Genomic DNA, 14,485 nt, shown 5'->3' on the forward strand with positions numbered 1-14,485 from the left:
AAAATTAAAGAAATAGGAAAATCGGATAATTCAGAAACCCAAAAATTGCAAAACTGAAAAATTATAAAATCAAAAGACGCATTGAAAAAATTAAGGAAATGAAAAAACGAAAAATTGGAAAATCGAGAAGATGAAAATATAAACATCAAGAATCTGAAAAATTGAGGAAACAAAAAAATTAAAAATCGGGAAATTAAAAATTGAGAAACTGAAAAATAAAATATTGAAAATTTATAATAATGAATGCAGGAAAAATGATAAAATCCAATGAAACATTGATAAAAAAAAGAAATGAAAAAACGGAAAACTTTGATTTAAAATCGGAAAAATGAAAAATCGGAAAATTAAAAATTGAGAAAACTGGAAAATCCAAAAATGAAAAATTGTAAAAATCGAAAAATTGCTAAATTGAAAAACGGCAAATCGAAAAATTGAAAAGTTTGGAGAAATTGAAAAACACTTTCAATTTGTTCCATTTTTAAATTTTTCGATTTTTCACCTTTTCGAATTAACGAAATGGAAAAACTGCAAAAGTGTAAAATTGAAAAATCCAAAATGAAAAAACGAAAAATCGAAAAATGAAAATTTTGAAAATTCTAAAAATGGAAATCAAGAACTTGAAAAACTTAAGAAACGAAAAATTCAAAAATCGAAGGATCAAAAATTGAGAAACTTTAAAATCGAAAAAGTGAAAATCGTGAAAAATCAAAGATTGAGAGTTTATAAAATTTAATACAGGAAAAATTATAAAATCGAAAGAAATATTGAAAAAATAAAGGAAATGAAAAAACGAAAAACTGTGATATAAAATCGGGAACATGAAAAATAAAAATCAAGAATCTGAAAAATTGAGGAAACAAAAAATTGAAAAATCGGAAAATTAAAAATTGAGAAACTGGAAAATCGAAAATACGAAATATTGACAATTAACGAATTCGGAAAATCCGATAATTGAAAAATTTTAAGATTGGAAAATCGAGCAACTCAAAAATCAAAGTTGAAAGCTTATAAAATTGAATAGAGAAAAATTACGAAATCGAAAAAACATTGAAATAAATAAGGGAAATGCAAAAACGAAAAACTGCGATATAAAATCGGGAAAATGAAAAATAAAAATCAAGAATCTGAAAAGTTGAGGAAACAAAATAATGAAAAACCGGGAAATTAAAAATTAAGAAATTGAAAAATAAAATATTGAAAATTTATAGTAATAAATACAGGAAAAATGATAAAATCCAATGAAACATTGAAAAAATTGAGAAATTTTAAAAACGAAAAAACAGGAAATCGAAAAATGTATTGTTAAATCAAAATATCGGAAATTAAAGAAACCAGAAAATCAGATAAGTGGAAATCCAAAAATTGCAAAATGAAATAATTTTAAAATCGGAAAAACGAGGAATTGAAAATTCAACTTTCATTTTTTCAATTTTTCATACTCGGCTTCCAAAATTTTCAATTTTTTGATGTTACAATTTTTAATTTTATTTGTTTCAGTTTCTCAATTTTTAAGTTCTCGATTTTTCAATAGACTTCCCAGTTTTCATAATGATATAATTTTTGGATTTTTCAATTCGATTCCTATTTTCTTCTTTCCAATTTTTCTATTCATTAATTTTTTCTATAATTTTTGGTGTCTTCAGTTGTTCGATATGCAAGTTTTCGATTTTCCATTTTTTCAATTTCAAAATTTTTTGTTTTTTCAGGATTTTTCCGATCTTTAACTTTTCGAATCAAAAGAATGGAAAAATTTCAAAATTGTAAAATTGAAAAAGTATAAAATGAAAACTTGAAATCAAGAACTTGAAAAATTAAAGAACCGAAAAATTAAAAATTGAGAAACTTAAAACCGAAAAAACGAAATATTGTAAAATCGAAATTTTGAAAATTAAAGAAATCGGAAAATCGGATAATTCAGAAACCCAACAATTGTAAAACTGAAAAATGGACAACTGAATAGACGAAAAATTATAAAATCGAAAGACGCATTGAAAAAATAAAAGAAATGAAAAAACGAAAAATTGTGATATAAAATCGGGAAAATGAAAAATAAAAATCAAGAATTTGAAAAATTGAGGAAACAAAAAATTGAAAAATCAGAAAATTAAAAATTAAGAAATTGAAAAATAAAATATTGAAAATTTATAATAATAAACACAGGAAAAATGATAAGATCCAAGGAAACATTGAAAAAATAAAGGAAATGAAAAAACGAAAAACTGTGATATAAAATCGGGAAAATAAAAAATAAAAATAAAGGAAATGAAAAAACGAAAAACTGTGATATAAAATCGGAAAAATAAAAAACAATAAATCAAGAATCTGAAAAACTGAGGAAACAAAAAAATTAAACATCGGGAAATTGAAAATTAAGAAACTGGAAAATCGGAAAAGTGCAAATCGGAAAAACGAGATATTGACAAAGAAATCGTAAAATCTGATAATTGAGAAATCCAAAAATAAAGAAAATCAAAATTGAAAAATTTAAAGAGTGGAAAATCGAGCAACTGAAAAATGAAAGATTGAAAATTTGTAACAGTGAATACAGGAAAATTGTTAAAATCGAATGAAACATTAAAAAAATAAAGGAAATGAAAAAACGAAAAACTGTGATATAAAATCGGGAAAATGAAAAATAAAAAACAAGAATCTGAAAAATTGAGGAAACGAAAAATTGAAAAATCAAAAAATAAAAAATTAAGAAATTGAAAAATAAAATATTGAAAATTTATAATAATAAATACAGGAAAAATGATAAAATCCAATGAAACATTGAAAAAATAAAGGAAATGAAAAAACGAAAAACTGAGAGATTTAAAATCGGAAAATTGAAAAATAAAAATCAAGAATCTGAAAAACTGAGGGATCGTAAAATTGAAAAATCGGAAAATTAAAAATTGAGAAAACTGGAAAATTGTAAATATCGAAAAATTGGAAAATTGAAAAACTGCAAATCAAAAAATTGAAAAATTTGGAGAAATCGAAAAACACTTTCAATTTGTTCCGTTTTCAATGTTTCGATTTTTCAACTTTTCGAATCATAAAAATGGAAAAATTGCAAAAAGTGACATTGAAAAATGTAAAATAAAAAAACGACAAAGCGTAGAGCGTAAATTTTGAAAAATATAAAAATGGAAATCAAGAACCGGAAAAACTGGGGAAACGAAAAATTCAAAAATCGAAAGATTAAAAATTGAGGAATTTTAAAAACGAAAAAACAAAATCGAAAAAACGAAAGATGTATTGTTAAATCAAAATATCGGAAATTAAAGAAACCAGAACAGTGGAAATCCAAAAATTGCAAAATGGAATAATTTTAAAATCGGAAAAACGAGGAATTGAAAATTCAACTTTCATTTTTTCAATTTTTCATACTCGGCTTCCAAAATTTTCAATTTTTTGATGTTACAATTTTTCATTTTTTTTGTTTCAGTTTCTCAATTTTTAAGTTTTCGATTTTTCAATAGACTTTCCAGTTTTGATAATGCTATAATTTTTGGATTCTTCAATTCGATTCCTATTTTCTTCTTTCCAATTTTGCAAAATTGCAAAACTGAAAAATGGACAACTGAGTAGACGAAAAATTATAAAATCGAAAGACGCATTAAAAAAATAAAGGAAATGAAAAAACGAAAAACTGTAAAATCGAGAAAATGAAATTATTAAAATCAATAGCTTGAAAAATTTTAAAAATTAACCGATTTTTTACCCTTATAAGTTAAAATAAAGATATGTTAAAGTAAACTTTTTTTTTAGTCACCCTGTATAAATAATTCTAAAAACTATAAACCACAAGTAGAGTCATAATATTTCAAAGATTTTTCAGCAAAATTTTGAGTTAACGTGATCAATTTTTGGATCGGAATAAACGTTAAATTTTGATAAAATTACACAATTTTGATTTTTTTTTTTTTTTTCGAAAATCTGGATGTCCTAGGTGAAAACTCAACACAGTCATACATCACAAGTGGAGGAATATCTTATTTTATAAAATTAAATACAAAATTTGCCAACAATTGGTCCAGTAGTTTGTGTGCCTAATAAAAATTGACAGACGACAGACAGACAGACAGGCGGAAACGGGGACCACTGGGGAAAATTTCAAAACTGTAAAATTGGAAAAGTATAAAATGAAAACTTGAAATCAAGAACTTGAAACATTAAAAATTTAGAAACTTAAAACCGAAGAAACGAAATATTGTAAAATCGAAATTTTGAAAATTAAAGAAATCGGAAAATCGGATAATTCAGAAACCCGAAAATTGCAAAACTGAAAAATTATAAAATCGAAAGACGCATTGAAAAAATAAAAGAAATGAAAAAACGAAAAATTGTGAAATCGAGAAAATGAAAATATAAAAATCAAAAATCTGAAAAATTGAGGAAACAAAAAAGTTAAAAATCGGGAAATTAAAAATTGACAAACTGAAAAATAAAATATTAAAAATTTATCATAATGAATACAGGAAAAATGATAAAATCCAATGAAACCTTGAAAAAATAAAGGAAAAGAAAAAACGGAAAATTGTGATTTAAAATCGAGAAAATGAAAAATAAAAATCAAGAATCTGAAAAATTGAGGAAACGAAAAATTGAAAAATCGGAAAATTAAAAATTGAGAAAATTGTTAAATCAAAATATTGAAAATTAAAGAAACCAGAAAAGCTGGCAAATGGAAATTAAAAAATTGCAAAATGAAATAATTTTAAAATTGGAAAAACGAGGAACTAAAAATTTGAATAAACGCAGTTTTGTAATTATTATTTTTTCCACTTTCATTTTTTCAGTTTTTCATGATTGATTTCCAAAATTTTCAATTTTTCGATGTTACAATTTTTCATTTTTTTTTTTTTTATTTTTCAGTTTCTCAATTTTGAAGTTTTCGATTTTTCAGTGTCAGAGTTTTTAGACTATAGATTTTTCAATTTTTGGCTTTTCAAATTTTTCGATTCGATTCCTATTTTCTTGTTTCCAATTTTTCTGTTCATTAATTTTTTCTATAATTTTTGGTTTGTCCAGTTGTTCGATAGCAATTTTTCGATTTTCCATTTTTTCAGTTTCGAAATTTTTCGTTTTTTCAGGTTTTTTCCGATTTTTAACTTTTCGAATCAAAAGAATGGGAAAATTTCAAAACTGTAAAATTGGAAAAGTATAAAATGAAAACTTGAAATCAAGAACTTGAAAAATTAAAAATTGGGAAACTTAAAAACCGAAAAAACGAAATATTGTAAAAACGAAATATTGTAAAATCGAAATTTTGAAAATTAAAGAAATCGGAAAATCGGATAATAAAATTTATCGTAATGAATACAGGAAAAATGATAAAATCCAATGAAACATTGAAAAAATAAAGAAAATGAAAAAACGGAAAACTGTGATTTAAAATCGGAAAAACGAAAAATCGGAAAATTGAAAATTGAGAAAACTGGAAAATCAAAAAATGAAAAATTGTAATAATCGATAAATTGCTAAATTGAAAAATGGCAAATCGAAAAATTGAAAAGTTTGGAGAAATTGAAAAACATTTTCAATTTGCTCCGTTTTTCAATTTTTCGATTTTTCACCTTTTCGAATTAACGAAATGGAAAAACTGCAAAAGTGTAAAATTGAAAAATCCAAAATGAAAAAACGAAAAATCGAAAAATGAAAATATTAAAAAATCTAAAAATGGAAATCAAGAACATGAAAAACTTAAGAAACGAAAACTTAAAAAAACGAAGGATCAAAAATTGAGAAACCTAGAAAACGAAAAAACAAAGTCGAAAAAACGAAAATGTATTGTTAAATCGAAATCTTGAAAATTGAAGAATTAAAAGATTGGAAAATCGAGCAACTGAAAAATCAAAGATTGAAAGTTTATATAATAGATACAGAAAAAATCATGAAATCGAAAGCAACATTGAAACCTCCAAAAAATTGAAAAATCAGAAAATTAAAAATTGAGAAACTGGAAAATCGAAAATACGAAATATTGAAAAATCGAAATATTGACAATTAAAGAAATCGGAAAATAAAAAAAAACGGAAAATTGAAAAATTTAAAGATTGGAAAATCGAGCAACTGAAAAATCAAAGATAGAAAATTTGTAACAATGAATACAGGAAAAATGTTAAAATCGAATGAAACATTAAAAAAATAAAGGAAATGAAAAAACGAAAAACTGATTCAAAATCGGAAAAATGAAAAATAAAAATTAAGAATCTGAAAAACTGAGGAAACGAAAAATCGGAAAACTAAAAATTGAGAAAACTGGAAAATCGAAAAATGAAAAATTGTAATTATCAAAAAATTGTAAAGTTTGGAGAAATTGAAAAACATTTTTCAATTTGTTCCGTTTTCCAGTTTTTCGATTTTTCATCTTTTTGAATTAACGAAATAAATTGAAAAATCCAAAATGAAAAAACGAAAAATCGCAAAATGAAAATTTTGAAAAATCTAAAAATGGAAATCAAGAACTTGATAAAATTGAAACGAAAAATTAAAAAATCGAAAAAACGAAATATGTGTTGTTAAATCAAAATATTGAAAATTAAAGAAAGCAGAAAATTAGATAAGTGGAAATCCAAAAATTACAAAATGGAATAATTTTAAAATTGGAAAAACGAAGAATTGAAAATTTGAATAAACGCACTTTTATAATTATTATTTTTTTCAACTTTCATTTGTTAAATTTTTCATGCTCGGCTTCTAAAATTTTCAATTTTTCGATGTTCCAATTTTTCATTTTTTTTTTTTATTTTCCAGTTTCTCAATTTTGAAGATTTCGATTTTTCACTGTCAGAGTTTTTAGACTTTACAGTTTTCAAATTTTTCGATTCGATTCCTATTTTCTTCTTTCCAATTTTTCTATCCATTAATTTTTTCTATAATTTTTGAATTGTCCAGTTGTTCGATATCAATTTTTCGATTTTCCATTGTTTCAGTTTCGAAATTTTTCGTTTTTTCAGGTTTTTTCCGATTTTTAACTTTTCGAATCAAAAGAATGGGAGAATTTGCAAAATTGTAAAATTGGAAAAGTATAAAATGAAAACTTGAAATCAAGAACTTGAAAAATTAAAAATTGGGAAACTTAAAAACCGAAAAAACGAAGTATTGTAAAATCGAAATTTTGAAAAAAAAAATAAAGGAAATGAAAAAACGGAAAACTGAGATTTAAAATCGGAAAACGGAAAACTGAGATTTAAAATCGGAAAATTGAAAAATAAAAATCAAGAATCTGAAAAATTGAGAAAACAAAAACTTGAAAATTCGGAAAATTAAAAATTGAGAAAACTGGAAAATCGAAAAATGAAAAATTGTAAATATCGAAAAATTGCAAAATTGAAAAACTGCAAATCAAAAAATTGAAAAATTTAGAGAAATCGAAAAACACTTTCAATTTGTTCCGTTTTCAATGTTTCGATTTTTCAACTTTTCGAATCAAAAATGAAAAAATTGCAAAAAGTGACATTGAAAAATATAAAATAAAAAATCGACAATTTTGAAAAATATAAAAGTGGAAATCAAGAACCTGAAAAACTGGGGAAACGAAAAATTCAAAAATCGAAAGATTAAAAATTGAGAAATTTTAAAAACGAAAAAACAGAAAATCGAAAAATGTATTGTTAAATCAAAATATCGGAAATTAAAGAAACCAGAAAATCAGATAAGTGGAAATCCAAAAATTGCAAAATGGAATAATTTTAAAATCGGAAAAGCGAGGAATTGAAAATTCAACTTTCATTTTTTCAATTTTTCATGCTCGACTTCCAAAATTTTCAATTTTTTGATGTTACAATTTTTCATTTTTTTTTTGTTTCAGTTTCTCAATTTTTAAGTTTTCGGTTTTTCAATAGACTTTCAAGTTTTGATAATGCTATAATTTTTGGATTTTTCAATTCGATTCCTATTTTCTTCTTTCCAATTTTTATATTCATTAATTTTTTCTATAATTTTTGGTGTCTTCAGTTGTTCGATATGCAAGTTTTCGATTTTCCATTTTTTCAGTTTCAAAATTTTTTGTTTTTTTCAGGATTTTTCCGATCTTTAACTTTTCGAATCAAAAGAACTGAAAAATTAAAAATTGAGAAACTTAAAAACCGAAAAAACGAAATATTGTAAGATCCAAATTTTGAAAATTAAAGAAATCGGAAAATCGGAAAATTCTGAAACCCAAAAATTGCAAAACTGAAAAATGGACAACTGAGTAGACGAAAAATTATAAAATCGAAAGACGCATTAAAAAAATAAAGGAAATGAAAAAACGAAAAACTGTAAAATCGAGAAAATGAAAATATAAAAATCAATAGCTTGAAAAACTTTAAAAATTAACCGATTTTTTACCCTTATAAGTTAAAATAAAGATATGTTAAAGTAAACTTTTTTTTTTAGTCACCCTGTATAAATAATTCTAAAAACTATAAACCACAAGTAGAGTCATACTATTTCAAAGATTTTTCAGCAAAATTTTGAGTTAACGTGATCAATTTTTGGATCGGAATAAACGTTAAATTTTGAAAAAATTACACAATTTTGATTTTTTTTTTTTTTTCGAAAATCTGGATGTCCTAGGTGAAAACTCAACAGTCATACTTCACAAGTGGAGGAATATCTTATTTTATAAAATTAAATACAAAATTTGCCAACAATTGGTCCAGTAGTTTGTGTGCCTAATAAAAATTGACAGACGACAGACAGACAGACAGGCGGAAACGGGGACCACTTTTTTCGTTCTCTGGAGATCACGAAAATTTTGTTCAAACCGGTGGCCAATATAACAGACGCTGTGTATGATTCAAATCATCAGCTCCCAGTGATCAAATAAATTGTTTGAAATTAGTAGCTTAAAATAACGTTGAATTGTTTACGTTTTGCGCAATACCGAAAATAATGCTTTCCCTGTACTAAGCCACTTCCACTTAGCGCTCCGTCCGCAATCGCGCTCACAACCTTTGTTATTGTAACAAGAAGCGCACAGATAACGTTATAACAGTATTGTGTGAAACCACCAAGTCATACTTTTCAATATGTGGTCTAAAAAGGATACCGAAAACCGCAACCAAACTCCGCCTGGATTCGCCCCTACTCGAAGGAGCGCCCTCCGTTTTTTGGAGCATGAATCTGGGGGCCCTCGCGGCCCTTTAGCGTATCAGGTGTACCTGCCGTGCTCATATTGTACAAATCTGTCGCACTTGAAATGGGGACTGATGGATAGGCTGTGTGAGCGGCCGAGTTCTGCTGCTGGGACCTCCATGGTTCAAATTCCTCCGAGCCGCTAGCGCCTTCTCCCGCTCCTAGCTGTTCTTTAGGGCCATTGGACACTACAAGTGGGGTTTTTTTGGCGTACTATCACTTATCGGGCCGATTCGGAAAAAAGTCTTACCTTGATTTCCCTGTCCTTTCATCCGCTGTGACATAACCGGCGCATGAAAGAGAAATTTGACGATTAATTGCCGTGTTCAACGAGGAATTTTAGCGAGGATTTGGTTGAGGATTGTTATCTCGGTAACTGTCAAAACGCTATTTTGATTTTTACCTGATCTGACACGCCTGCTGACATTGACTAGTCTGTTCTATTGTTTTTCGCACTTTAAAGTCAAACGAAAAATAACCCACACTATTGCACTAATTTTCCGATTTTTAGCCACTTACACTAAAAACTCCAGTTTAATGTTTATTTTAGTTCTTTTACAGAGGTATTTTTAGAAAATAGTCAATCCGTCCAACAATGGCGCTTAGTAACCGCGATTACTGCGCAGCGGCGTGCGCAGGCAATGGCGGACAGAGGGCGCCAAAATGACAACGCGCCAATTTCGAAATTTACCCAAAACAAAAAACACTAAATTTCGAGTTCCGAGACACGAACTAATTATTATTTCAGTTCTACGAAAAATCGGAGACAAAATGTTATTAAACTGGCCCCAGGACGTTTTCGCGAAACGTATTTTTAAACAGGACGACCATTGACAGCTTTATCGACCACAGTAACGACGTCCAGTAGCGAAACCAAAATCTTCAATTTTACAAAAATACAATCCCCAAAAAATGCAAGTTTGTGTCTTGTGTTTTCCTTGAGAACTCTGTTCCAAGTTTGTTACTGTCATTATTAAAAATATTCGCACTCTCATAACTCCACGTTAATACCTCTAATATGTTCTAATCAACGTAAACATGAGTTTCATTATGGTTGAATAGGCAACATACAATACACATTAACATGAGCAAAACGAAGAGTGGACAAATGAATATAGGTAATACGCGGTGATTAAAAAATAACATACAGTGTAACTTTCAAATTTGCTTTGACGTTTAAATGGATACCTATTCAAGTTACTCCAATTTACACAACTAAATTTATTGGAAAATATTTTTCTTAGAATTTTAGATTCTCAATTAAATTCACGTTAAAGCATATTAGAATGACGAAGTTAATATTTTCGAAACGTTGGTCCAGAAATTTTTTCTGACAATTTTGTCGACTTCTTCAGAGCCTTCTTAACAACATATCATCACACATATACCCATACGTCATTTTTATCATCCTGTATATTCTTACCTCTAGTAGGAGTACAGTAAAAGGGCGATAAAAAAGGCGAAAAAGAAACGAGACAAAAAAAGACGAAAAAAGTAGATAGGACAAAAAAATGTGACAAAACGGCAAACAAACTTTGTGTTTTTTTTTTAAAGAAGATGATGAAGAAGACGATAAAAACAGTGGGAAAATGTGACAAAAAAATAAAAAACTGAGACTACAAAAAAAGTAACAGAAAAATACGACAACCAAAGTTACAAAAAAACGCGACCAAAAAAATGCCGACAAAAAAGGTATAAAAAAAGAAAAAAAATAGATAAAAAAGGAACAAAAAAAACAAAAAAAAAAGTGATTGGAAAAAAACGACAAAAATCCACCAATAAAAGCGACAAAAAAGAAAATGAAAAAACGGCTAAAAAATAGGGAAAAATGCGACTAAAAAGTGCAACAAAGAAAGCGAACAAAAAGTTGACCAAAAGAAATAAGACAGCAAAAGTAACAAAAAACGAGGGCAAAAAAATAAATAATAAAAAAGCCGACAAAAAAGACATCAAGAAAACGGTTACAAAAAGTCCAGAAAAATGCGATCAAAAAGACGGAAAACAACGAATGAAAAAAGCAATAAAAGAAAAGGGACAGAAAAGAAACAGAAAAGATAGGATTTTTTGAGTTTTTTTTTTTTCATTTCTTGGGCTCTTGGATTTTTCAAATTCATTGATTTTGTTGGATTTTTTTTTTATTTGAATAATTTTAATCTTTGATTTTTGGGATTTTTTTAAATATTTTGGGTATTTTCGATTTTTGATACTTGCATTTCTTGGATTTTTTGAATTTTTTAGATCTTTGGAATTATTGGAATTCTTGAATTACTTGGATTTCTTGGAATTTGTTAAATTCTTTGATTTTCTGAATATTTTCGATTTTTTGGATGTCTTGGATTTTTTTAATTTTTTTGATTTTTCATTTTTTGCAATTACTGGATTTCTTGAGTTTTTTTTGGTTCTTGGATGAATTGGATTTCTTATATTTTTTGTTTTTTTGGATTTTTTTGAATTTTATGGATATTTTTAATTTTTCGATAAATGGATTTTTTGCATTTCTTGTATTTTTTTTAATTTTCCGATTTTTTTTTGGATTTTTTGTGTTTTTTTTTATCTCTTGAGGTTCTTGGATTTTTCAAATTCATTGGTTTTTTTGAATTTTTTCTTGATTTGAATATTTTCTAGTTTTTGGATAATTGAATTTCTTGCACTTCTTGAATTTTTTGATTTCTTCAGGTTTTAATTTTTTGGATTTTTTATATTTTTGGTTCTTGGGTTTCTTGAATTTTTTAAATTATTTGATTTTTTGAATTTTTTTAATATTCTCGTTTTTTTGGATGTTTTTTGTATTTTTAATATTTTCGATTTTTGGTAAATGAATATCTTGTATTTTTTTGATGCCTAGGGTTTTTTATTTCTAGGATTTTTTGAATTTTTTAGATTTTTCATTTTTTGGAATTACTGGATTTCTTGAGTTTTTTTAGGTTCTTAGGTGTCTTGGATTTCTTATATTTTTAGATTTTTTTTAATTTTATGGACATTTTTAATTTTTAGATAATTGGATTCTTGCATTTCTTGTATTTTTTTAATTTTCCGATTTTTTTTGGATTTTTTGAGTTTTTTTTTATTTCTTGCATTTCTTGAATTTTTCGATTTCTTCGGTTTTTAATTTTTTGGATTTTTTATATTTTTGGTTCTTGGGTTTCTTGGATTTTTTAAATTCTTTGATTTTATGCATATTTTTAATTTTTTTGGATAATTGGATTTCTTGAATTCCTTGAATTTCTTGAGGGCTTTTTGGGTTTTTTATATTTTTTAAATTAATTGATTTTTTAGATTTTTTCGAAATTTATAGATATTTTCGATTTTTTTGGATAACTGGATTTCTTGAATTATTAGGTTTTTTGAATTTTTTTGATTTGTTTGATTTTTTGAATTTTTAGATTTTTGGAATTACATATTGGATTTCTTGAGTTTCTTGAATTTAATGGGCTTTCTGGAATTTTTTGATTTTTGGAATTATTGGATTTCTTGAATTTTTTGTATCTTGGGTTTCTTGGAATCTCTAACTTCATAATTTTTTGAATTTTTTCAAATTTTATGGATATTTTCGATTTTTTTTGATAATTGGATTTCTTGAACCTCTTGGACTTTTTGGATTTTTTAGATCTTTAGAATTATTGGATTTCTTGAGTTACTTGGATTTCTTGGATTTTTTAAATACTTTAATTTTTTGAAATTGTTGAATATTTTCGATTTTTGGATAATTGAATTTCTTTCATTTCTTGTACTTTTTTTAATTTCCTGGGTTTGTTGGATTTTTTTCGATGTTTTGATTTCTTGAGTTTTTTTAGTTTCTTGGTTTTCTCGGATTTTTTAAATTGATTTTTTTGGCTTTTTTTTGAAATAATGGATATTTTCGATTTTATTGGATAATTGGAGTTTTTGGATAATTGAATTTCTTGCATCTCTTGAATTATTTGATTTCTTCGGTTTTTAATTTTTTAGATTTTTTATATTTTTGGTTCTTGGGTTTCTTGGATTTTTTAAATTCTTTGATTTTTTAGATTTTTTCGAAATTTATAAATATTTTCGATTTTTTGGATAAATGGATTATATTATTGGATTTCTTGAGTTTTTTTCTTTCTTTCTTGGTTTCTTGGAATTTTTAAATTAATAATTTTTTGGATTTTTTCAAATTTTATGAGTATTTTCGATTTTTTTAGATAACTGGATTTCTTGAATTATTGGGTTTTTTGAAAATTTTCGATTTTTTTTTAATATTGAATTTCTTGCATTTATTTCTTGGGTTTTTTGATTTTTTTTTTACATTTTACAATTACATATTGGATTTCTTGAGTTTTTTGAATTTATTGGGCTTTTTGGATTTCTTTAATTATTCAATTGCTTGGGTTTCTTGGATTTTTACTTCTCGAGCATAAGCGAAGGAAGTACTGTAATCGAGTCCATTGGACGATTTTTTTTTTTGGATTTTTTAAAATATTTTGGATATTTTCGATTTTGTTGGATACTTGCATTTATTGGATTTTTTGAATTTTCCGGATTTTTTTTTGGATTTTTTGGAGTTTTGATTTTTTCTTGATTTGAATATTTTAGTTCTAGTTGGCAGTACTACCTACTTGCTCTTTTAGACGCTTTTTTTGCCTTTTTTGCCGCAGTTTTTGTCATTCTTGCCGTAATTTTTGGTCATTTTTTAGTCGCTCATTTGGTACATTTTCGATTCTTTTGTATCGTCAATTTTTCCATTTTCTATTGCTTTTAGTTGACGTTTTGTTTATCGCCAGTTTTTTTAAATTTTTTGTCATATCTTTTGTCCTCTTTTTTTTGGTTGCGAATTTTTTTACTTTCTTTTTATCGCGATTTTTGTCACCCTCTTTTTGTCTCCCTTGTTTTCCCGCCTTTTTTTCTTTTTTTTAATTGCTTTTTTGCCACTTATTTTTGCATTTAATTAATGTTTTTAGTCGTTTTTCTTGCCGCATTTTTAAGTCCCTTTTTTTTGCTTTTTTGCCACATTTTTTGTTGTCTCTCTTTTTCCCCTTTTTGTTCTCTTTTTTAACGTGTTTTTTGTAGCTTTTTTATTACTTCTTTTCTCGTTTTTTGGTCATTTTCTTGTCACTTTTTTTGGTTACTTTTTTAATGAGATTTTTGACTCCCTCTTTAATTGTTCTTTGTTATTTTTTCCTTTTCCCCATTTTTTTATCTTTGTTTGTCGCCAGTTTTCCCTTCCTATTTTTTTTAACTTTTTTCACCTTTATGGTGTTTTTTCCCACCAATTTTTTTCAATTTTGCCGCATGTTTCCAACGCCAACTAAGTCACAAAAAAAAGAAAAAAAACGATAAAAAAGGGACAAAATTCAATTAAAAAAAAAATGGGACAAACACATGTAACAAAAAAAAAAAAGAAATTGCTAAA

General features: G+C 26.0%; 1 protein-coding gene across 3 annotated transcripts in view; it reads right to left on the bottom strand.

The window, feature by feature from the left end:
* The window catches only part of LOC135130844 (YTH domain-containing family protein 3), a 95,833-nt gene extending 86,087 nt beyond the window's left edge, over positions 1 to 9,746 (bottom strand). The window contains exons 1-3 of one of the 3 annotated variants that reach the window (XM_064058276.1): positions 9,515 to 9,746; positions 9,362 to 9,386; positions 9,171 to 9,299 (exon numbers count right to left, since the gene is read on the bottom strand). In XM_064058276.1, coding sequence (XP_063914346.1) covers positions 9,171 to 9,299; positions 9,362 to 9,386; positions 9,515 to 9,538 — 178 coding nt within the window. In that variant the 5' untranslated portion in view covers positions 9,539 to 9,746. Of the gene's footprint in view, positions 1 to 9,137; positions 9,300 to 9,361; positions 9,387 to 9,514 lie in introns of all 3 variants that reach the window. The other 2 variants (XM_064058275.1, XM_064058277.1) reach the window with 2 other exon arrangements.
* Between the last annotated feature and the right edge of the window lie 4,739 nt (positions 9,747 to 14,485).

Source organism: Zophobas morio, unplaced genomic scaffold, assembly GCF_036711695.1.
Source record: "Zophobas morio isolate AGI-343-1 ecotype UQ-CSIRO unplaced genomic scaffold, CSIRO_AGI_Zmor_V1 ptg000018l, whole genome shotgun sequence".
Classification (NCBI taxonomy): Eukaryota; Metazoa; Arthropoda; class Insecta; order Coleoptera; family Tenebrionidae; genus Zophobas; species Zophobas morio.